Raw genomic sequence first — 23,193 nt, 5'->3', positions numbered from 1 at the left:
CACTTTGGGAGGCCGAGATGGGCGGATTGCGAGGTCAGGAGATCGGGACCATCCTGGCTAACGTGGTGAAACCACGTCTCTACTAAAAAAATACAAAAAAACTAGCCAGTGAGGTGGCGGGCACCTGTAGTCCCAGCTACTTGGGAGGCTGAGGCAGGATAATGGTGTAAACCCAGGAAGCAGAACTTGCAGTGAGCCGAGATCCGGCCCCTGCACTCCAGCCTGGGCAACAGAGTGAGACTCTGTCTCAAAAAACCAAACCAAAACAAACAAACACAAAAACACAAAAAAACCCATCTAAGGTGCAATAGATCAGTTTTATATTATGTAAATTATGCCTCAATAGAGATGACAAAAGGAAGGAGGGGGAAAACCCTTGGCCACAAGCCATTGTGAAGACAAAATACCAAGATTTTTATTCAATGTGCAGTAAATTTATACCATCCCCACACTCCCACTTTAGGATGAATCCCTCAGCCCCTGCATTCCCACAGCTGTCTGCAGTCCATTCCGCTCTCACCCCAGCCCTAGGGGAGCACGGCCTCTACACATTTGCCTGGACAATGGGGTGCACACTTTAGGTAAATAGAGTCAGGCAATATGTCGTCTTTTCATCTGGCTTTATGTAGAATAATTTTGAGGTCCATCCATGTAGTAGAAGTCATCAGTATTTCATTCCTTTTTATTGCTGAATACTATTCTATTGTAAGGATATACTATTTGTTTATCTGTTCACCAGATGATGGACATTTGGACTGTCTACAGTTTAGGGCTATGAAATCATGCTGCTATGAATAATCATGCACCTATCTTTGAGGCACGTATTTTATTTTTCTTGGGTAGATTCCTGGTAGTGAAATTACTGGGTCATCTGGTAAGATTATGCTTAAATTTAAAATAAATTAACTGTTTTCCAATGTGGCTGTATCATGGCCGGACGTGGTGGCTCAAGCCTGTAATCCCAGCACTTTGGGAGGCCGAGGTGGGCGGATCACCTGAAGTCAGGATTTCGAGACCAGCCTGGCCAACGTGGTGAAACCCGTCTCTACTAAAAATACAAAAATTAGCTGAGTGTGATGACGAGCGCCTGTAATCCCAGCTACCTGGGAGGCTGAGGCAGGAGAATTGCTTTAACCCAGGACGCGGAGGTTGCAGTGAACCAAGATCACGCCACTGCACTCCAGCCTGGGTGAGAAGAGGGAAACTCCATCTCAAAACAAAACAAAACAAAAAACAAATTAGCTGCATCACTTTAGCAAAATATGAACTCCAGTTCTGCCACATCCAACCCTTGGCAGTGTCTGTTTTTTTTTTTTTTTTAGTTATGGCAATCCTAATAAGTGTGTAGTTGTATCTCATGGAGGTTTAAATTTTTATTTACTTTTTCAGAGGTAGCAACAGTGGGCAGGAAGAAGAAAAAATAAACTAAAAGCAATTTTAAAAATTTTATTTGCCCAGTAACTCATAATGTTTATCACATTTTACATGTGTATTAGCCATGTAGCCATTTGTATGTCTTATTTGGTGAAATGTTCTTCTTTCCTTTTTTTTTCTTGAGACAAGGTCTCGCTCTGTTGCCCAGGCTGGAGTACAGTGGCACGATCTTGGCTCACTGCAACCTCCGCCTCCCAGGTTCAAGCAATTCTCCTGCCTCAGCCTCCCAAGTAGCTGGGATTACAGGCGCGCACCACCACGCCTGGTTAATTTGTGTATTTTTAGTAGAGACGGGTTTTCCTATGTTGGCCAGGCTCGTCTCGAACTCCTGACCTCAAGTGATCTGCCCGCCTTGGCCTCCCAAAGTGCTGGGATTATAAGCGTGAGCCACCAAACCTAGCTTTTCAAGTCTTTTACCTACCTTTTTATTAGGTTGTTTTCTTTCTCTCTCTCTCTCTCTCTTTTTTTTTTTTTTTTTTGAGACATAGTTTCCCTCTGTCGTCCAGGCTGGAGTGCAGTGGCGTGATCTTGACTCACTGCAACCTCTGCCTCCTGGGTTAAAGTGATTCTCCTGTCTCAGCCTCCCAAGTAGCTAGGACTACAGGCACCCGCCACCACGCCTGGCTAATTTTTGTATTTAAGTAGAGACTGGGTTTCACCATATTGGCCAGGCTGGTCTTGAACTCCTGACCTTGTGATCTGCCTGCCTTGGCCTCCCAAAGTGCTGGGATTACAGGCGTGAGCCATTGCGCCCAGCACCCCCCCCCCTTTTTTTTTTTGAGACAGAGTCTCGCAGGCTGGAGTGCCTTGGTGTGATTTCACCTCACTGCAACCTTTGCCTCCCGGGTTTAAGCGATTCTCCTGCTGCAGCCTCCCGAGTAGCCGGAACTACAGGTATGCGCCACCACGCCCAGCTAATTTTTGTATTTTTAGCAGAGACGGGGTTTTACCATGTTGGTCAGGATGGTCTTGATCTCCTGACCTTGTGATCCGCCCACCTTGGCCTCATTTTTTAATTTTTTAGACAGTGTCTCACTCTGTTATCCAGGCTGGAGTGCGGTGGTGCAATCCTGACTCACTGTAGCCTTGACCTCCTGGGCTCAGGTGATCCTCTAACCTCAGCCTCCCAAACTACAGGCACATACCACCACACATGCAAAGTGTGTGTAGAGTTATCACTGTGTTGCCAGGCTGGTCTTGAACTCCTGAGCTCAAGCGATCTGCCCGGCCAAGAGTCCTATATGTTCTGGGTATAAGTCCTACACCAGAAATACGATTTCCAATCTTTCCCCTTGTCTGTTTTCGTAACTGTATATTTTTGAGCGCCAAAGTTTTTAACTTTAGTGAAGACCAACGAATGAATTTTATGTCTGGTTCGTGCTTTTGGTGTCACACGTGATAATAACTCTTGGCCTAACCGGAGGTCATAGAGATTTTCCCCTGTGTTTACCTCTAGAAATTTTACAGTGTTAGCTCCTACATTGAGGCCTCTGATGCAGTCTGAGTTATTTATGTAAGGGTCCAGGTTTATTGTTCTCGTACAAATTTTCAGTTGTCTCAGTACCTTCAGTTTTCTTTGGGAAGGAGTTGTAAATTACAAATTCAGTTTCTTTTATAGATAAATTATATTTTTCAAATAGTTTCTCCGTTTAATTTGAGTTACAAATGTAATGTACTGGTACATTTTCACAATATCTTAATCTTTTAAGTATCTTTTTTTTTTTTTTTTTTTGAGATACAGTCTCACTCTGTTGCCAGGCTGGAGTGCAGTGGCGCGATCTCGGCTCACTGCAACCTCTGCCTCCCAGCCCAGGTTCAAGTGATTCTCCTAATTTTTGTAGTTTTAGAGACGGGGTTTCATTATGTTGGCCAGGATGGTCTCAGTCTCTTGACCTTGTGATCCACCAGCCTTTGCCTCCCAAATGCTAGGATTACAGGCATGAGCCCCTGCGCCCAGCCTCTGTTAAGTATCTTTAGGCTCTGTAGTGATCACCTCTTCTTCCTTTCTCATATTCTCATTCCTCTTTCTCCTTATTCTGTAATCCCAGGGCATTATACATGTTAATGACTTTTTAAAGGATCAGTGGTTTGCTTTGTTGAGTTTCCTGATCTTTTAGACAGGATCTCACTGTTGCCCAAGCTGGAGTGCAGTGGTCCAATCATGGTTCACTGCAGCCTCAACCTTCCAGTCTCAAGGGATCCTCCCGCCTCAGCCTCCCGAGTAGCTGGGACCACAGGTGCATGCCACCACGCCTGGCTAAATTTTTTTATCCTTATTTTTTGTAGAGGTTGGGTCTCACTATATTGCCTAGGCTGGTCTTAGACTTCTGGGCTCAAGCAATCCTCCCACCTCAGCCTCCCAAAGTGTTCGGGTGACAAGCGTGAGTCACCGTGCCTGGCCTTATTTTTTTTTAACTTTTTATAGCTCATCTTTACTCTCTTCTCCCATGAACATAACTTCCCATCTCTGCTACATTGGCTTATAATAGTGATTTTTAAGGTATGTAATTTATTTTTTAAATTTATTTTTTACAATTTATTTTCTTTTTTTCTTTTTTCTTTTTTTTTTTTTTTTGAGGCAGAATCTTGCTCTGTCGCCCAGGCTGGAGTGCGGTGGCGCGATCTCGGCTCACTGCAAGCTCCGCCTCCCAGGTTCACACCATTCTCCTGCCTCAGCCTCCCGAGTAGCTGGGACTACAGGCGCCCACCGCCATGCCCGGCTAATTTTTTGCAATTTTAGTAGAGACGAGGTTTCACCGTGTTAGCCAGGATGGTCTCGATCTCCTGACCTCGTGATCCACCCGTCTCGGCCTCCCAAAGTGCTGGGATTACAGGCGTGAGCCACCGCGCCCGGCCACAATTTATTTTCTTTTTAATTGACAAATAAAAATGATATCTACTTATGGCATGCAACAAGATGCTTCAGAATATGTATACATTGTGGAATGGTTTTTTTAGCTTCTTAAGACAGAACCTATTTTTTAACATCTCTTATTTTTCTCGTATAGGCATTTAAAACTAGCTGCATCTCATACATTTTATTAGTTTGGTTTTTATAATCATTCCATTTAAATATTTTTTAATTTCCCGGTGATTCATTATTTGATAATGCATTATTGTTTAATTTCCAAATGTTGGAATATCTTTTATAATTGATGCTTAATTTCATTGTATTCAGACAACACATTATATATTATTATTTCAATCCTTAGAGATTTATTGAAAATTTTCTTTTTGTTTCAGGATATGACTTATCCTGTTTAATATTTCTTGCACACTTAAAAATAATGTGTAATATGCAGTTATTGGTTATTGTGTTCTATAGATGTCGATTAGGCCAAGTTGCTTAAAAGTGCTGCCCAAACTTCTATATCCTTAGTCATTGTGTGTGCGTGTACTCGTTCTATCAGTTCCTGAGGTGCAAGAGTTAAACTCTGCTACCATGACTGTGGTTTGTCTGCTTTTCTCTCTGGTTGTCAAATTTTGCTTTATATAGTTTGAAGTTTTCTTATTAGGCACATACACATTTGGGATTGTTAGGTATTGTTTTTTGTGCTATCTATTTATTTATTTTACTTTAAGTTCTGGGATACATGTGTAGAACATGCAGGTTTGCTACATAGGTATACATGTGCCATGCTGGTTTACTGCACCTATCAACCCATCATCTAGGTTTTAAGCACCACATGCAGTAGGTATTTGTCCTAATGCTCTCCGTCCCCTTGGCCCCACCGCCCGGCAGGCCTTGGTGTGTGACGTTCCCCCCACTGTGTCCCTGTGTTCTCATTGTTCAGCTTCCACTTATGAATGAGAACATGCGGTGTTTGGTTTTGTGTTAGTTTGCTGAGAATGATGGTTTCCAGCTTCATCCATGTCCCTGCAAAGAACATGAACTTATTCTTTTTTTTTTTTTTTTTTTTTTGAGGTGGAGTTTCGCTCTTATTGCCCAGGCTGGAATACAATGGTGCGATCTCGGCTCACTGCAACTTCTGCCTCTTGGGTTCAAGTTATTCTTCTGCCTCAGCCTCCCAAGTATCTGGGATTATAGGCATGCACCACCGTGCCTGGCTAATTTTGTATTTTTAGTAGAGATGGGGTTTCTCCATATTGGCCAGGCTGGTCTTGAACTCCTGACCTCAGGTGATCCACCTGCCTTGGCCTCCCAAGGTGCTGGGATTACAGGCGTGAGCCACTGCGCCTGGCCAAACTCATTCCTTTTTATGGCTGCATGTTAGGTATTCTTAAAGAATTGATGCTTTTATCATTTGAAATGTTCCTTTTTATCTCTGAAGTCTACTTTATCTGATATAAATATAGCTATATCAGCTTTCTTATGATTACTATTTGCATGGTATATCTTTTTTTCCATCTTTTTACTTTTAAACTCTTTTTTAGTGTTTAGGTTATAGTTCATCTTTATATTTAAGATGTAGCTTTTAAAATCAGCGTGTATATATTAGGGTCTTGCATTTGTATCCAGTCTGATAGTCTCTATCTTCTAATTGAAGTGGGTAGTCCATTTACATTTACTGTAATGATTAACTCTACCACTCTGCTCTTTATTTTCCTTGTGTCCCATGTGTTGTTTTCATCTTCTCCTGGTGATTTTAGTTTACATTGTATCTCCTCTGTTGGCTTGTTACCTGGGTCACTTTTTAAAGGCATTGCTGTGGATCGTGATAGCCACCTTCAGTCTGTCACAGTCAAGCCTGAGCTACTTCCAGGGAATGTCAGACAAGCTCGGCAGTGTCATCATCTCTTTGCCCTTTGTAAATTATGCAGTTTTACATCTGCACATGCTATCAGGCAGAGTGTTATTAGTTCCGCTATGAACGGGTGAATTGTCTTTCAACATGAAATTGATTTGCCCCTCCTCTATGTAGATACAAAAGGGCAGAGGGGCAGAGAAGGGCGGGGCCCACATAAGGTGGCACATCCTGGTGCTGGCTGAGGGCTGACTGCTGGCTGACAGCTGACTCAGGCTGCTGCTCCATTGGTGCCCTGCTTGGCCAGGTAGGATGCCTTCCCATGGGCAGGAGAGAGACTCTGCCTGGGAACTCTTGTGGGAAAGAGGAAGGAGAGGTGGCTTATCCTCCCAGCAGCGGTTTTCCACTGGCCAAAGTTCACTGCATGGGTCTTAAACAACCCCCACTTCAGCAGCCTTTAAGGAAGCCAGAGCCAGCATCTTCCACAGAGCTCATGAGGCCTCTTGACCTGGTCCTTGTCATCTCCTTAGCCTCATCTCTTTCCACTCCCTGCCTCAGTCTCTCCAGCTTAATTAGCCTGGCCTTTCATTCATTCCTTTCTTCTAAAGCATCACATTCCTGCTCACCTCCTGGACTCTACCCATGTTCTGCCTGGAGGGCTGCTCTCCTGCTCCCCCTTGGCTGACGTCTGCCCATCTGTGGGTGTCAGTTCTGCTGTGGCTGCCTTGAGGGGGTATCCCTCATGCTCCGTCGGGACTCGCGTCCACTCCCGCTCTTACAGCCCTCAGTGCATCCCCTCTTTGCCTGCTATCCACCGGGTGCCCGTCTCCCTCGCTGAGTGGGGTGCACGCTGCATCTGACCACTCACTGTGTCAGCCGCGCCCACTGCAGTACCTGGCATGGAGCAGGTGCTTGACAAATGTCTGTCATGTGGCCTGTGTGGCAGGGTCCTTTCTAACCTCAGCGGCTGCCTATGTGTGAATGGTAAACAGCTACGGTGTTTAATGTTGCTCTTCTCAAGGCCAGTGCTTGTTAGCTGCTGTAAGGGTAGGGTGTGTGACTTAACCCTCACCTGGCATGGCCTTAGGTTCTGTTTATAATTTGGTATCTTATTGCCACGAAGAGCAATTCTGTTTGTCTTGTGGTCTGCAGCTTAACATTAATGTTGGTTGGTTGTTGAGTCTAAACCAGGGGGTATCAGGAGACCTGTCTGACCTCCCATCCCGCCATCATAGCCAGGAACTCAGGTTTTTAAATTTTTATTTATTTATTTATTTTGAGACAGAGTCTTGCTCTGTTGCCCAAGCTGGAGTATAGTGGTGTGATCTCGGCTCACTGCAATCTCCATCTCCCCAGTTCAAGTGATTCTCATGCGTCAGCCTCCCGAGTAGCTGGGATTACAGGCGTGTGCCACCACACCTGGCTAAGTTTTGTATTTTTAGTAGAGGTGGAGTTTTGCCATGTTGGCCAGGCTGTTCTTGAACTCCTGACCTCAAGTGAGCCGCCTACCTCGGCCTCCCAAAGTGTTGGGGCTACAGGCGTGAGCCACCGCGTCTGGCCTAGAACTCAGTTTTAAGGTTTTTCTGGAGTTTCCTTGGCCAAGAGCGGGTCAGTCCCATTGGTTGGGGGCTTATGGTTTTAATTTTAGTTTACATAGTGCAGCACTGAGCCACCAAGAAGTCTTGCCAGCCCTTGAAACTACATGGAACTTGCCCTGCTGGATTCGAACTTACTTGGGACCGATGACTCTTATTTATTCCTTCTTATTTCTCCCTTTTGAAGTGGGAATATATATCTTATGCCTATCTCATCACTGTACCTTGAAATATATTTTCCGGTTTCACAGTTGCACAGATAAAGAGGAATTTTGCCCAGAATGGATTGAACCGGGGTCTCACCCATGCCTGATTTAGACAACGAGTCTTGGGACTTTTGAGCTGAAAATATTTAGATGAGAGGCTGGGTGCAGTGGCTCACACCTGTAATCCCAGCACTTTAGGAGGCTGAGTGGGGCAGATTGCTTGAGCCCAAGAGTTTGAGATCAGCCTGGGCCACAATGCAAAATCCTTGTCTCTACCAAAAGTACAAAAAAATTAGCCAGGTGTGGGGTCATGGATCTATAGTCCCAGCTACTCAGGAGCCTGAGATGGGAGGATCGCTTGAGCCTGGGAGGTTGAGGCTGCAGTGAGCCATAGTAGCACCACTGCACTCCAGCCTAGGCAACACAGTGAGACTCTGTCTCAAAAAAAAAAATCGGGAGCTGGGATTTTGGACTTAGAGTTGCTGCTGTAATGATTGGGACTTTGGGGCTGTAGGGTGCAGTGAATCCATGCTGCCCATGGATGTGGTGGGTTAAATGGTGGCCCTTTGCCACCAAAATACATGTCCGTGCAGGCCCTGTGAATGTAACCTTATCTGGAAAGAGGATCTTTGCAGATGTAACTAAGTTAAGGATCTTAAAATGATATCATCCTGAAGTCAGGTGGGCCCTAAGTCCAATGACAAGTGTCCTTAGAGAGGAAGGAAAGGGTGGAGCAGACAGATGAAAAGGCAACGTGATGATGATGGTGGCAGGGGCTGGGGTGGTGGGTCCTTAAACAGAGCTGAGCGGTGAACTCGTGCTCGGCCCTGGCGCACTGCAGTGGGGGCAAGGGCTCCTTCCTAGCGCCTGCAGCCCGTCCTGCATATTCTCTGTCGCTGTGCTCCTTCCTGAGTCACCGGGTGGCCACATGACCTTTAGAATCAATACTGTCACCATAGCAACCAAGTGTCCCCGCACGTGAGCTCCAAGGCCCTGGCCTTCCAGGAATCCTCAGTCCCACGTCCCTTCAGGGCTGAATCTGAGGGCGCCACGGCTGGAACCATCTGTCTTCCATTTCCCGGGAGGGAGGCTGTCCGTGGATTCTCCGCATAGGTGGACACCAGCATCGGAGTCCCATGGGAGCCCATTTCCTGTTTTGGGGGTCAGTTCTGAGATGTGTTTTCCAGCAGGAAACAGCACACAGGAATTGTGTGATCTGAAGAGTTTTAATAAAAGGACTCTTAACAAAGGCGTGGGCAGAGCCATGTGTTAATTTCAGAATGATGACAGAAGATGAAGCACACATTTCGGTGTGACTGAGCTGTGTGCCAGTTATGTGGCAATGGAGGACCCACGTCCAGGGCATGTCCCTCAGGAGGCGTGGCTTTATGGATGTATTATAGACAAATGTACATGAAACCTGGTGTCAGGGACTGCACCTTGTCCCCCAAACCACCCCCAGCCCTTTGCCACATGCCGCGACCACACACTTGCTGTCCTTCAGGACCTTCCTGTCCTCCCGCACGAGCCTGTTTCTACCTTAGGGCCAGTGTCCTTCTGCAGCACAGACCCTCCTGTCATCCTGCACGAGCCTGTTTCTACCTTAGAGCCAGCTCCTGCTGCGGGAACCCAGACTCCTGGCCTTCCTTGGGCTACTTGTTCATGCTCTGCCCTCAGCATCAAGGCCACCTGCTCAGAGACTCATGCCAGACCACCCAAGCTAAAGTAGTCCCACGATCATGCACGTGCTGCCCAGCCATGTGCCGTCCTGTGTGCTCCTGCGTGCTAGACGTCAGTGCACTGAATGCATTTAGCTGTCACATTGTCACTCGGTCTCCTGTCACTGGAAGGGGCAGACACGGTCACTGCCCTAATGAAGTTGATGTTCGCGGGCAGCATGGGCACACAGGGGAGCTCAGGAATTCTCTGCTGGCCTCACTGCCCCTTTCCATCCACAGCTGGCTCTGTCCCAGCCTAGGTCCCTCCCAGGGTCCCCCTAGAACTTCAGAGATACCTCCCGTGAGGCACCAGGGGTTGGCATGCTCTTGGGTGCAGCAACTCCTGACTCCTCCTGTCTCGTGCCTGCACTGCGCACCTCTTAACGCTCAGTCTTGTGCTTGTCTGGACCCTGAGCCATGGCTGGGCAGGGGGTCACCTGGACAGTGCAAGAGTTGTGCCCTGAGCCCACAGGCCCCTGCAGGGCTGATCTGCACTGGCTAAATCTTAGGACCCAGCATTCTTTTGGGAACTTCTGTTTCCCTACAGATCTTGTTTCCTGACTGAGGGGCAGGTGCCTGGCTTGGTGTTTGAGACTCACAGCAGGGTTGGAGTTGGAGGGTCTCTAGTTAAGTGTGCAGATGTCCCCATGAACCCCCTCTGTACCCCCTGCACTCTTGTCTTCTGCAGGGTTTGGTGTCCCTGGGTCAAGAGCCCCTTTGGACCCTCAGTCCAGAGGACTGTCCATCCCTAGCTGCCCGGGCTGGGGAGGTGTCCTGGGCTCTGGCTGTATTCACATTCTCCCGCCTTTTGGGGTCCTGGTTACCTGCAGGTCCTCAGCCTCTCTAACTTCAGAGTCACCTTTCTACCCGCTGTCTGAAGTCCATTAACATGCTTTGCTTTCTCCTGTTCCCTGTTTGGTGGTGGTGGGGACGTTTTACCTTTTATTCCTTTTCTGCCACTTTTGGGGGTCAGAGGGAGAGGAGGAGAGGATGTATGTTTTGGGAGGAGCCCTGGGGAGTCTGATGTGTGCGCCGGGTGCACAGGGTTCCAGGCACTGCCCTGCCTCCGTGCCTCTCCTTCCAAACGCTCCTTCACCACTCCTGCCGGGATGGGCACCGAGGGCTTCCTCTGAGGCAGGTGCTGAACCCGCTGCCTGTGTGTGCCTGTTGGAGAATGGCAGCTTTGAGGGAGAGCAGAGGACAGAGCTTTGCGGCTGCGGCGGCTGGGAACTGGGCTTTGTGCACTGGAAGTTTAGTTACAGACCAATGCGTCTGTACTGACCGGGCAGGGAGACCTGCGGTGGCTGGTGGGTCAGGTAACCTAGGTTGTGCTGCCATAAAACTACCCTCTAAATCTCAGTAGTGAAATGCGTGCCATGTGTCCTAAGTGGGTGCATGTCCAGGTGGGTCCATGTCCTAGGCGGGTGCATGTCCAGGTGGGTGCATGTGTTAGGCGGGTGCGTGTCCAGGCGGGTGCATGTCTTAGGCGGTGCATGTCCAGGCGGGCGCACGTCCTAGGTGAATGGGCAGTGATTCCATTCATTGCAGTCCCCAAGGGATGGGGGCTCCTGTTGGCCCAGAAGCCGCACAGACTTCCTGTGCTCACATTTCATGCATCAGGCGGTTAGGGCAGTGGCCGTGGGGAGGCAGGTTGAAGGACAGGATAGACAGTTGTGCCGGCGGAGGGGCGGGGGCGGGAGACATCGGCCTTGGAGCCAGGTGGGGGATCCTCTTATCCTCCCAGCGGGCAGCAGGAAATCCCATCCAGGATTTCACCGGGGAGGAAGGGACCCCGTCTTTGTGGCCTGGCTACAGGGCAGAACCTAAGGAGGTAAAGGCTTCCTAAAGTCAAACAGCCCGGTAGCAAAAACCGATTTTTCAGTGACAAGCACCAGGGGCAGGCGGCGAGGCTCCATGCAGAGCCGCGCCTTCTCCAGGGCACTCAAAGGCGCCCCGCGCTTTCCGCGCAGGGTCGGAGGTGCCCGGAGGTCAAGCCGCGCCCCAGGCCTCCGAAATACGCCGAGTGCCGAGGCCCCTGTCGCATCTGGACAAGGGGACCCTGGGCGACTGAGGCACGCGTTCTCAGGCCGGACAGGGGTCGCGAGGACTGGACGCGGGTGCCCGAGAGCGCGGCCGCACGTGCTCAGGGGTCAGCGCCCACTCGGGCGCCCGCGTGTGCGCGCTCGCAGCCAGGCCCGCCCCGCCCCACCCTCTGGCGCAGCGCTCGGGCGCAGCCTGCAGCCTCTTGACCGTGAGTCCGGCCCTGCCCGGCCGATTTCCGCCGCCCGCATCCCCGGCCTGCAGCCCGACCTCACCCTGCGCAAAGGAGAAGGCTGGAGTTTAGGTCTCCTCGTACTGGGCGGCGGAAGCCCACGCGCCGGCTGTTTTCACGAAGGAGGCCGGGGGAGGGAGGCCCGCGGAGACCGCGAGAAGGTCCAGTCGCCGTGCCGGGCAGAGCCGTCCCCGTGCCAGGGACGCCGACCTCCGGGGCCCCAGGATACCCGTGGGGACGCTCCCTGCCTCCCTCACTCTCGTCCCCGCCGTCTAGTCTGAGCCGCGGTCCCCGTGTCCCGGCGAACCACAACCCCCATTCCTAGACTGGTGGCAGCCACCCAGTCCCGAGCGGCACTCCAGGCGCTAGCCCCGCCCCTGCCCCACCCCCGGCTCGGCCCCGCCCACACCCCTTCCCGGAGCTCCGCCCCTTCCACGCCCCGGCGCTCAGCTCCGCCCCGCTCCCGCCCTTTCCAGAAGCCCCGCCCCAGCCCCGCCCCAGCCCCGCCCCCAGCGCTCGCAGTCTACTGGGCAGGTTCTGCCGCCTAGGAGAGCTCGCGGCGGACGCTGCCGGCCCTGAGCGCTCCTCCTGCCGCCACTCCCGGCCCTGAGGGCCAGCTATGCCCCCCGCTCCGGCTGCGGCGCGCACCCAGGCCCGGCGATGAGGAGTGGCGCGGAGCGCAGGGGCAGCAGCGCCGCGGCGCCCCCGGGCTCGCCGCCCCCCGGCCGTGCGCGCCCCGCCGGCTCCGAAGCACCCTCGGCCCTGCAGCCGCCCGCTGCCGGCCAGCCCCGGGCCCGGGACTCGGGCGATGTCCGCGCGCAGCCGCGCCCCCTGTTTCCTTGGAGCAAGTGGAAGAAGAGGATGGGCTCGTCCATGTCGGCGGCCACCGCGCGGAGGCCGGTGTTTGACGACAAGGAGGACGGTGAGTGCGGGCGCGGGGACGGCGTGGGGGCCGCGCGCTCTCGCGGGGGCGGGCGGGGCGGGGCGGGGCGGCTTTTTCCCGCAGGGGTTCCCCTGGTGGGACGGCGTCCCGGGGCGCCCCGGCTTCCGGAGAAGCTCGCGCCGGGCGGCTGGGGCCCCACGCGGGTCCGGGGCGCCCGCCCAAGTCCTCCGTTTCCAGTGGCGGCGCCGCGGGAGGAGCAGGCTGGGCCCGGGCCCTCGGGGCGAGGGTCTCCCCAGCTGTGGCGGCTCCCGGCTTGCGAGCGCCTCCGCCCACCGCCCGTGGCAGCCAGGCTTTCCGCTTTCCGTGATCCGCTGGGGCCCACGTGCGGCTCGTTTGTACTTTGCAGTTAGGGAGGCGCTCACCTGTGCTGCGGAGTCCGAGTGAGGCTCCCGCCCCACAGGTGGCGGGGCCTGGCCGCTCAGAGGCTCAGTCTCCTTGGTGACTGCGCCGTGTCCATTCTCTGCTCACACATGTGCGCTGGAGGCAGGGCCAAGCCGTTGTGAAGAGACCTGCCCTCCCAGGAACGAGTGCACTGTTCAGTCCTGCAGATAGAGCTGCCAGCCCCGGGGACTGGTGTCTCCTGAGTGACCGTGCAGCGGTGGGCGCCGTAGAAAGCAGAGAAGGCAGGTGAGATGACATGGGACAGGCCTGCAGGGACACCTCCCGGGGTGCCAAGGGACCCCGGGGACCCCCGACTTAGCACCTGCAGGGAGGTGCGGTGCCGCCTGTGCCTGTGGGCACTGTAATACAGTCACACGTGAACTTATAGCTGTTTTACAGATACCATGCAGATCATTTAAAATGCTATATTGATGACACATTTCATGTTTTTTGACATTTTCTTGAAATACTTGAAATGTGCATTTTTCATTTGTAGACAGCCTGCAGAGGTATGATGGATCCTTTATAATTTTAGAGCACAGCGCTCAAGAGCCCAGGTTATTTACTTGCGATAAATAATTGAAGCATTATGGGAAATTACAATAATACGACCTCGGGCCAGCGTTGGTGAGTGTGGGGCCGTGCACCGGCATTCCTCCCGGAGACAGCACTAGGGATTTCTGTTGTGCTGCCCAGAAGGAGGGCTGAAGGCCCAGCCACACCAGGCCCCGCACGCTCCAGGGTGGCCCGTCACTGTGTCCTGAACTTTGGGACGGCAGAACTCACGGTGGTGAATGTTTGATAAATGTTTTTGTTTTTAACATAACCATTCAAAGTAAAGAAAGCCCAGAGTGAACTAGGAGCTGATCAGGAGGCAGATTCGCATCTAGTTTCTGGCTGCAGGATGAGAGAACATCTGAGAAATGCATCTGGTTCAGCACTGGCTGGTGTCAGCCAAGAGCTGGCTGCTCTTCTGGGTCTCAGCACCGTGCTCTCCAGGGGTGGGAATGGAGACAGCGGTGTGGCACTGGGCTGCCTTCAGCTTTGTAAGGTAGACTTTCCTGCGTGTTCACCGTGTGTTATGTCACAGAATTCAAGGATCACTAGAAAGGCAAAAAGAGCAAGCACAGAGTCTGTCTGTGGGACTCATGGTCTGACTTGGGAATTATTTCACACCCTTGGCATCACCGTATTTGCCTGTAGTAGGACGGCAGAGATCTCGGCTGATGGTGTCCCACGGACGCCGCTGACTCCTTATGGCGTGGCATGCAGCCGCATCCCCAAACTGAGCACCCACCGGGACTTAGCTGGGCTTTGTGTGGTGAAATGAGGAGGGCAAGACTGGGCCCTGGCCCAAATAGCAGAAGACGTTCTCTGGGCGGTGACCGCTTCCCTCCTTTCTGTCACTGGCAGGGCACAGACAACTTGGGAGTCATAGCACATGTTTGCAGAAGAATGTTGTGCCCCTCTGAGTGTGAACGCTGGGGACTCAGTTTGGAAGGAGAAAGGAGAGTCTTTTAGGAAGGGACTGTGGCCCCTAAGTCCCACCCCTTTCAGGTTGGCGCAGTCATTTCCCTGGTACTTTCTTGGCCCCGCAGCAGCACTGGCTTAAGGAGGCCCTGGTGCTGTGTTGATGTCTCGAGTTTACTGAATCTGCACGGTTGCTATGGCAATGCGAGATCTTCTGATGAATTTTTATATTAAAACACCTAATTAATATATCAAATTTAGTATGCAGAGAAAAGGAAAAAAGAAAGTAAGAGTGCTGTTTAACAAAGTGCCAGGTAAATTTCAACTGATAGGCATAGTTGTGACATAAAAGATTGTAAATGTCCTCTGTTCCTTTTAATCCTTGTGGACTCCAGAACCATTTTCCTAATTTGGCAGGTATTTGGTGCATATACAGAATTCTTTGCATGTCTTCGTCATGCCAGAATTGGGGGGGGCTCCAGTTTTCCTTCCCCTCAGCCCTTCACGTCCTCCCATTCTATCCCTTCTCTGACTTTGGTGAAAAATTTATTTTGGGGGTTGAACTTGGTTAGGGAGTATTTCTGCTGCTGCTTTGCACCAGAGCTGCGTGGTGTTGAACGAGCCCCTTCATTCCTGTCTGTCTTGGTGTCCTGGTGATACCAAGTGAACCTGAGAGGAGGCTCCGGCACCTTCCCACTGAGCAGCTGTGCGACCTGGGGGGCACTCGCCTGTCTCGGGGGTCACAGCGTTCTGTTTCTAGCCTGACGTGGCATTAGCCCACCAGCAGGAAGCAGCTCCTCACTGAGGGGGTTTGCCTTCATCTGTAGAAGGCTGGAGTGGACAGGACCTCACAGGCTGTGGACAGCCTGCCCTGGGTGCCAGGCCGGGCAGGAAGTGAGGCGGGACCAGTGTGCTGGGCCAGGCAGGAAGTGAGGCGGGACCAGGGTGCCAGCCCGGGCATGTAGTGAGGCAGGACCAGCGGCTCCCAGACTCCTCAAGTCATCTCTTAAAATTAGAAACACCTTTGTTTTTTCCTAATTATAAAAGCATTAAAATGTATGCATTTAGAACCATTCTGTACTTTATGCCATGATATCTGTAACTTTGGCGTTGAGATCACGGTGTCACCTCCCAGCCTTTTTCTGGGACTACAGTCCCAGGTACAGCCGTGGAGAAACATTCTCTCTTTGTTAGCAGAAGTGGGATCCTGCTCTGCACGCCAGTTTGCTGTAATGTGCTTGTTGATTCAGCAATATGTCGCCAGCCTCTTACAGACCTGAGGCATCATTTGTTGGCTGAATTTACAACAGTTCTCAGCCCCAGGCTGTATACTAGAGTCATTCACTGGGCACTCTTAAAAAATGCAGATGCTCAAGCCGCACACCCGAGAACTGCGGGGCGGGGGTTGGGGGGAGCTTGGTGGGTTGGGGGTGGGGCTCAGGCTCAGGCTTGTCTTCAAGTCCCTCTTGAGTTTTACCAGCAGTCGGGGCTGAGAATACTGACTCTGCAGTGCTCCTCTGAGCAGCTGTGACATTCTCTGCTTACTTAGTTTTCTGTCACAGGACAGTGAGGTGTTTGTTTTATAAATATCATAAACGACGTATTGATGAACATCATTGCAGATTTGTCTTTGTGCACTTAGCATTGTTTCCCTAGGATACATTTTTAGGAATGACATTGCTCAGGCAAAGGGGTCCATGTGAAATACCTTAACACGTGTGGCTGCTCACTTGGTCCCTCCGTGACCGTTGTTTGTGAGTCCTGCTGTCATGGGGTGACCAGGCAGAGGGGAAGCAGGGAGACTGACAAGACAGGGAGGCAGGAGGCACCTGGAGGGGAGAGAACCAGGAGACCTGCTCCCAGCGGAGCCCGTGGGAAGGGAAAACCCATTTTCGCTTGCTCCAGAAGCAGAGGGTTTGATTGCCTTTTCCCCTGAGTCCTCTTCAGCTTTAGGTATCAGCAATATTTCTATTTTTTGCCAGTCTAAAAGATTAAAAGATGGCAGTCATGCTTTGAGTTTATTTGATTTCCAATGAGGTTAATCATCTTTTTACCTTAAATGTTTAGAGCATTCAGCTCCTAATATATTTCACGTGTTTCCACACTGTTTGAATTGCCTGCCCGTGCTTGTTAGCAGCGTGTGTCCTGTGGGATGGCAGCCGCAGGTTCCTCTCGCCCTTCCTGATAGACAGGCTGAGCCTTCAGCAGCTTCCCTCTCGTGTTCCTCGTTTATCTTTTAATGTTGCTACTTGGCTTTTTTCTCTACGGATGTGTTTAATTTGTGTGTGGTCAGACTCATCGTCTGCCTTTGTGGCTGCGTCCGGCCTTGCTGTTATGTGACAGACGTCCTTCCCAGCATAGTTAATAATAATTTAATTCATAAACCTGCATCTGCACTTTCTTCTAGTGCTTCTGTGGTTTCACTTCTTGTGTTGGAAATTGCAGCCTGTAGGGAGTGTCACTTGACTGAGAGTGAGAAAGCTCTCTCCTTGTGTTAGTTCTCTGCTTTTCCAGGGTGAATGTGGTTAGGATGTTTCCCTGTGTAGAGGTCTGAGGGCCCCCGGGGCAGGCTGCGCCCTTGCTGCTCCTGGCCTGTGGGACTGGTTGCTTGTTGGTGTTGGACTGAGTGTGGCCGTTTCCACACTGGGTGCTGCTGGTGTGAAGGAACAGTCCACTTTTACAACATTCACCTTGTGTGTAGCCAAGACTTTGCCAGCTCTTGCACATGACTTCACTTCGCTAAATTCTCGTTAGTTGTTTTAGCTTTGAAGTTCATTTTGTTGGCTTTCTGGGTGGTCGGTCACGTTGCCTGGGAGTGACTCCAGTGGCCCTGTGATGACTTTGCCTCAGTCTTTCCTTATGGTGTTGCCGGAGCTCATGGAGCAGAGAAGAGAGAAGGTCCTGAGCCCAGGGGTGGGCTGCTAACGGCTGGGGACTGCTCCTCCCGCACAGTCGGTGTGGATGGGTCATCCCTCCAGAGCGTCAGCTTAGCCCTAGTGTGGAAAGACTTCACAGTCAGGTGTGGACTCGCATTTTGGAGGGTGCCCTTTTCCTTTCCTCCTGACCCTGTGAGGCAGGGGTCGGGGGTGGGGGTGTGGCTCTCGGTGTGGCCCAGACACCCGTCCCCCACAGTGCAGGGGCTTGGTGGTCAGAAGCCTGGTGGCTGGGGTGTGGACTGAGGAGGAGGCCTATGGTCCTGGCCTCCTGCCGGGCACCCCCTCACGTGTTTGCTCCTGGCTTCCCCCATTCTGGGCCCAGCACCGGGTCTCCTGGGGGCCCTTGGGGCAGCTGTGCAGCTTGACGCCTTTTCTCCTTCCCAGCTGTGAGGCTGCTCCAGAATGGACTCGGGACCTACTGTCATGCTTTTTATGTAACAAATGTCAGCTCTGCGTGTCTATCCATCTGGTTGTGCATTTTACAAGGCTAAAAATAAGCCGGCTTTTCTTTTAAAACTTGAACCACCCAGCTTTCCAGTTGAGAAGTAATGCAAGGATGCATTGGAGGTGATTTTGTTGAGGGATTGAAGCCCAGAGAGACTCCAAGGTGATCTGAGGGAGGCAAAGTCACAGACAAGTGTTTCTTCCACACGGAGCCGGGACCGCTCAGAGCAGCTTTCCTGCCTGTCCTGGACCCCCAGTCACCCAGGGCTTGTGAAAATGCCGCAGATCCAGCTGGCCTGGGGAGGGGCCAAGAGCCCACATTTCCAGCCACCCCCAGGTGGTACTGGTGCTGCTGACCCGCGGACATACTTTGAGTGCGAGAGCTTAGTGAGTATACAGCCGGTGCATCATGGTGAGTGAGGGCAGGAAACCCATAGGGCGCTGGTCCCTTGGCCCAGGCTCCCGATTGGCCCGGAGCGGGGATCTCTAACCCTCTTTACCATGGGATTGCCGGTTATCAGAGGGCGCCTCGCGGTGTGGACTCTTTTAATTTGCTTTTCCTCCTTCTGTTCCTGTTGGTCCTCTCGAAGGCCCAGCCTTCTCCTCACGTGGCTGATGTGCAGCTGATGGTTCACATCCTGCAGTTTCACCCAGCCCAGCAGCCCGCACCGTTTCCTTTACACTGGGATGCGGCATCTCTCTTCTGACCCGGATCTGAGGCAGGGTAGTCCGGTGTGTCCACTGGCGGGCTCCTGGGGGGTGTGGCCCCGCGCTTTTGGGCAGAGCATCCTGTGTCCCCGAGCCGACTGTGGGGCCTTGTCTTCCCCGGGGCCCCCACACCTAACAGGCGCTCCCTGCTATGTTAGGCAGGACCCTCCTAGGGAGGAACCCGGGTTCCGGGCCAGGCCCTGCCGGACCACTCAGAGCAGCTTCCCAGCCTTACTCTTGAGCCCCTCGGCTCTTACATCAAGTAAGGGCCTGTGCCCTGTGCCCTGACCCTGTCTTTTCCTGGTTGGGAGGCTCAGAGCTGAAACTGGGCTCACGTTGGTGGAGGACCAGGCCTTCTACTTGGTGTTGGGAAGCTGAGAGCTGCGTCTGGGCTCACGTTGGTGGAGGACCAGGCCTTCTACTTGGTGTTGGGAAGCTCGGAGCTGAGTCTGGGCTCACGTTGGTGGAGGACCAGGCCCTCTACTTGGTGTTAGGAAGCTGAGAGCTGAGTCCGGGCTCACGTTAGTGGAGGACCAGGCCTTCTACTTGGTGTTGGGAAGCTCGGAGCTGAGTCTGGGCTCACGTTAGTGGAGGACCAGGCCTTCTACTTGGTGTTGGGAAGCTCGGAGCTGAGTCTGGGCTCATGTTGGTGGAGGACCAGGCCTTCTACTTGGTGTTGGGAAGCTTGGAGCTGAATCTGGGTTCACGTTAGTGGAGGACCAGGCCTTCTACTTGGTGTTAGGAAGCTTGGACCTGAATCTGGGTTCACGTTGGTGGAGGACCAGGCCTTCTACTTGGTATTAGGAAGCTCAGAGCTGAATCTGGGTTCACGTTAGTGGAGGACCAGGCCTTCTACTTGGTATTAGGAAGCTCGGAGCTGAGTCTGGGTTCACGTTAGTGGAGGACCAGGCCTTCTACTTGGTATTAGGAAGCTCAGAGCTGAATCTGGGTTCACGTTGGTGGAGGACCAGGCCTTCTACTTGGTGTTAGGAAGCTCGGAGCTGAATCTGGGCTCACGTTGGTGGAGGACCAGGCCTTCTACTTGGTGTTGGGAAGCTCGGAGCTGAGTCTGGGCTCACGTTGGTGGAGGACCAGGCCTTCTACTTGGTATTAGGAAGCTCAGAGCTGAATCTGGGTTCACGTTAGTGGAGGACCAGGCCTTCTACTTGGTATTAGGAAGCTCGGAGCTGAGTCTGGGTTCACCTTAGTGGAGGACCAGGCCTTCTACTTGGTATTAGGAAGCTCAGAGCTGAATCTGGGTTCACGTTGGTGGAGGACCAGGCCTTCTACTTGGTGTTAGGAAGCTCGGAGCTGAATCTGGGCTCACGTTAGTGGAGGACCAGGCCTTCTACTTGGTGTTGGGAAGCTTGGAGCTGAGTCTGGGTTCACGTTGGTGGAGGACCAGGCCCTCTACTTGCTGTTAGGAAGCTGAGAGCTGAGTCTGGGCTCACGTTGGTGGAGGACCAGGCCTTCTACTTGGTGTTGGGAAGCTCGGAGCTGAGTCTGGGCTCACGTTGGTGGAGGACCAGGCCTTCTACTTGGTGTCATTTCCCTTCCCAGCCAGATTTTCCTCCTCACCTAAAAAGCTCCGTTGAGCTGTGTGTTTCTCTGAACCTCCCTCCCTCTGCTGTCTGGGTATAACTGGAGATAAAAATAAAGCTCTGTGAACCACCATTTCTCCTGCTGCTGCTGACTAATACTTGGGCACGTGGCTAGACCTTGGTCTTCTCAGCCACCCTCCGTGAGCAGGATGCTGCCTTGTTCGGCTCTGGCTGTCAGTGGGGGTGAGTGGCCACCCGGGGTGGCATCTCTGTGCCTGGAGCGCTTCCTTCAATGTCTCCTGCCTGCCCTGGGCATGGGCAAATGCCAGGCCCCTCCCCTCTCCCAGTATACAGGCAGACCAACCTGCTGATTGATGATAAAGATCAGAACTTGAGACAGTTTGGGGGAAGCTATAAGCAATACAATTATTATTATTTTTATGGCACACCTGCTTCATCAGAAAACAGTTTCCTCATTGATTTGAAATCTATTGTTTTAAAAATCAAGGCTGCTGCAGAGATCAGCATGGCTGGGCAGGAGTGCAGATGGAGGTGCTTGCCCTGGCCTAGCTTTGTCCCCCCAAGATTCTATCCAGCCCCATCTCACCCCACCTCTCCACCTGTGAGGAGGGAGCCCCAGGGTCTCTGCTGTGCTTCCTCCTGGGCTCCGGCCCTGCCGATCCTGTGGAAACCCAGCTTGATGTTATTTAAGTTCTGAAGCCAAGGAGATGGTGTAGGTGGGAGTCAGTGTCGCCCCCAATTTATTAAAAATAGGAACTGAGCACATTCCGTTTCTCACAGTGTTTTAGAATGTTGACTTTGCAAAGGTTTCTCCTCTTTTGAATTCACATCATGACTCTCCGTCCTCCGAACGCAGAAGGCAGAAAGTGTGACAGAGCTGGAGAGAGACGCCTCTGTGTTTGGAATGTCTGCAGGAGTCTAGCACAGGCGTTGCGCGCATTCTGGGGCCTTGGCAAGGATGACATTTGTCTTGTTTTGCCCACGATGCTGGGATGTGAGCAGGAGTCTGCAGGGGTTTTGGCGCCGCCTTCTCCATGCACCTCTGCCTCTCCCTGTGCCAGCACCCTGGGTCCCGTCCTCAGTTACTTTGTGATATCTGACCTCAGAGCCTCTGTTCACCATGGGAAAGCTGTTCCTGGCGGCTCTTGTGCCCAATAACAGGGCTCAGGGTCCTGGCTCCGTGTTTCTTAAACGGGGTCCTGTTTGTGCCCAGGGGACGCATTGTTCCAGTTTTCTATTGCTGCTAATAAACTACCCCACACTAGTGACTTGTCAGCCTCCTTGTGGTTTCTCACGATGCTGTGGGCTGGAAATTCAGACAGGACCTAGCGGGGATGGGTCACTCTGCTCTGCGTGATGTCTGTGGGACCAGAACGTCCACGGTGGCTCCCTCATCCAGGTATGTGGTGCCTCGGCCAGAACGACTCAGAGAGCTGCGGGCTGGTGGAAACCTCCCCAGGGGTCTTGTCCTGGGGTCTCGGTTCGCTGTTGGCTGGTGGATCAGCTGTCCGTGCTGCTGGGTCTTGTGCTGGGGTCTCAGTTAGCTATCCATGCTGCTTGACAAATTTCCTCAAAGCCTAGTGACCCACAGTGAGCTCTGTCTTGTAGTTTCTGAGTCAGTGACTCAGGAGTGGCTTAGCTGGTGAGTCCTCTTGGTGTCTCTTACGAGGCTGCAGTGAAGATGGCAACTGGGGCTGCTGCCACTTGAGGGTTTGACTGGGACTGGAGCGACCACTTCCAGGCCAGCTTCTCCATGTGGCTCTTGGATGGAGGCCTCTGTTCCTTGCTGAGGGAGCCTCCCCACACACTGCCTGGGTGACCCCACACACGGCACTCAGCTTCTTCCCCCATGACCCCACACACGGCACTCGGCTCCCCACTGACCCCGCACACGGCGCTCGGCTCCCCAGTGACCCCGCACACGGCGCTCGGCTCCCCAGTGACCCCGCACACGGCGCTCGGCTCCCCAGTGACCCCACACACGGCACTCCACTCCCTCCCTCCCCAGCAAGCTGAGCAGGAGGGTGAAGCCGCAGCGAGGATCTGAGCCCCAGGCTCCTTGCACCGCATTCTGTTAGGAGCAAGTCACCAAGTCCAGCTCATCCTCAGGGGAGGGGAGCTGGACCCCACTTCGGAAGGGGCTGCCATAGGACCCGTGGACGCATCTCACACCACCGCAGCTGTCCTCAGAGTCTCGGCTTCTTCTCCCTGCTGGGCCCCTCACTGGGGCAGCAGGAATTCCTGACAGGCCCCAGGGCGCCCACAGACGCAGAGTAGAAGATGCCTGCTTGAGGCTTAGGCCCGGGCTGGCACCGTGTCACTTTGAACCCCTTCTGCTGGTTGGAGCCAGTCACAGGCCCAGCTCAGATTCAGGGGAGGGACCACACAGGACGAAGTCTCTGCGTCTGGGGGTGGGCTAGGGCTGCTGCGTTTCAGCAGGGCTGTTGGGAAGAGCTGGACATGGGGCCAGGAGAGCAGGGATGAGTTGGAAGCATGACCTTCGGGGAGTGGGGCCGCTGCCTGCCACCTGCCGGCATCACAGGAGTTCTGTCTCAGCCGCCTCTAACCGCAGTTTAGCCAAGTGGCCAAGCACTCTCCAGTGTACCCGGGTCGCTGCTGCAGAGCCCCGAGACCCCAGGAGACACAAAGCATCTTCTGAGCTTTGAAACTGAAAGATCTTGGAGGGGAGGCTGTTTGTACTTGAAAACAAACGAACAGGAAGTTGGAGTGGAGTTAACATCCTCCTGAGTTTGGAAAATAAAGCCCCAGGGGCCAGGCCGGTGTGCACCTGCTCCTGGCCGCAGGGTGGGCTCCTGAC

At 52.8% G+C, this 23,193-nt stretch overlaps 1 protein-coding gene across 12 annotated transcripts in view; it reads left to right on the top strand.

The window, feature by feature from the left end:
- Nucleotides 1-23,193, top strand: part of STK32C (serine/threonine kinase 32C) — a 127,327-nt gene that overhangs the window by 11,888 nt on the left and 92,246 nt on the right. For 4 of the 12 annotated variants that reach the window (XM_074003110.1, XM_045362288.3, XM_074003113.1 and 1 more), the window contains exon 1: nt 12,452-12,853. The exons of 1 other annotated variant lie outside the window; for it this stretch is intronic. In XM_074003110.1, coding sequence (XP_073859211.1) covers nt 12,740-12,853 — 114 coding nt within the window. In that variant the 5' untranslated portion in view covers nt 12,452-12,739. Of the gene's footprint in view, nt 1-12,451; nt 12,854-12,922; nt 13,502-18,197; nt 18,518-20,534; nt 20,598-23,193 lie in introns of those variants that run through there. 7 more of the 12 variants (XM_045362292.3, XM_045362296.3, XM_045362294.3 and 4 more) reach the window with 4 other exon arrangements.

This window comes from Macaca fascicularis, chromosome 9 (assembly GCF_037993035.2).
Source record: "Macaca fascicularis isolate 582-1 chromosome 9, T2T-MFA8v1.1".
Lineage (NCBI taxonomy): Eukaryota > Metazoa > Chordata > Mammalia > Primates > Cercopithecidae > Macaca > Macaca fascicularis.
Note: the sequence above shows the minus strand (reverse complement) of the source record. Positions and strands in the feature narration are given on the sequence as shown.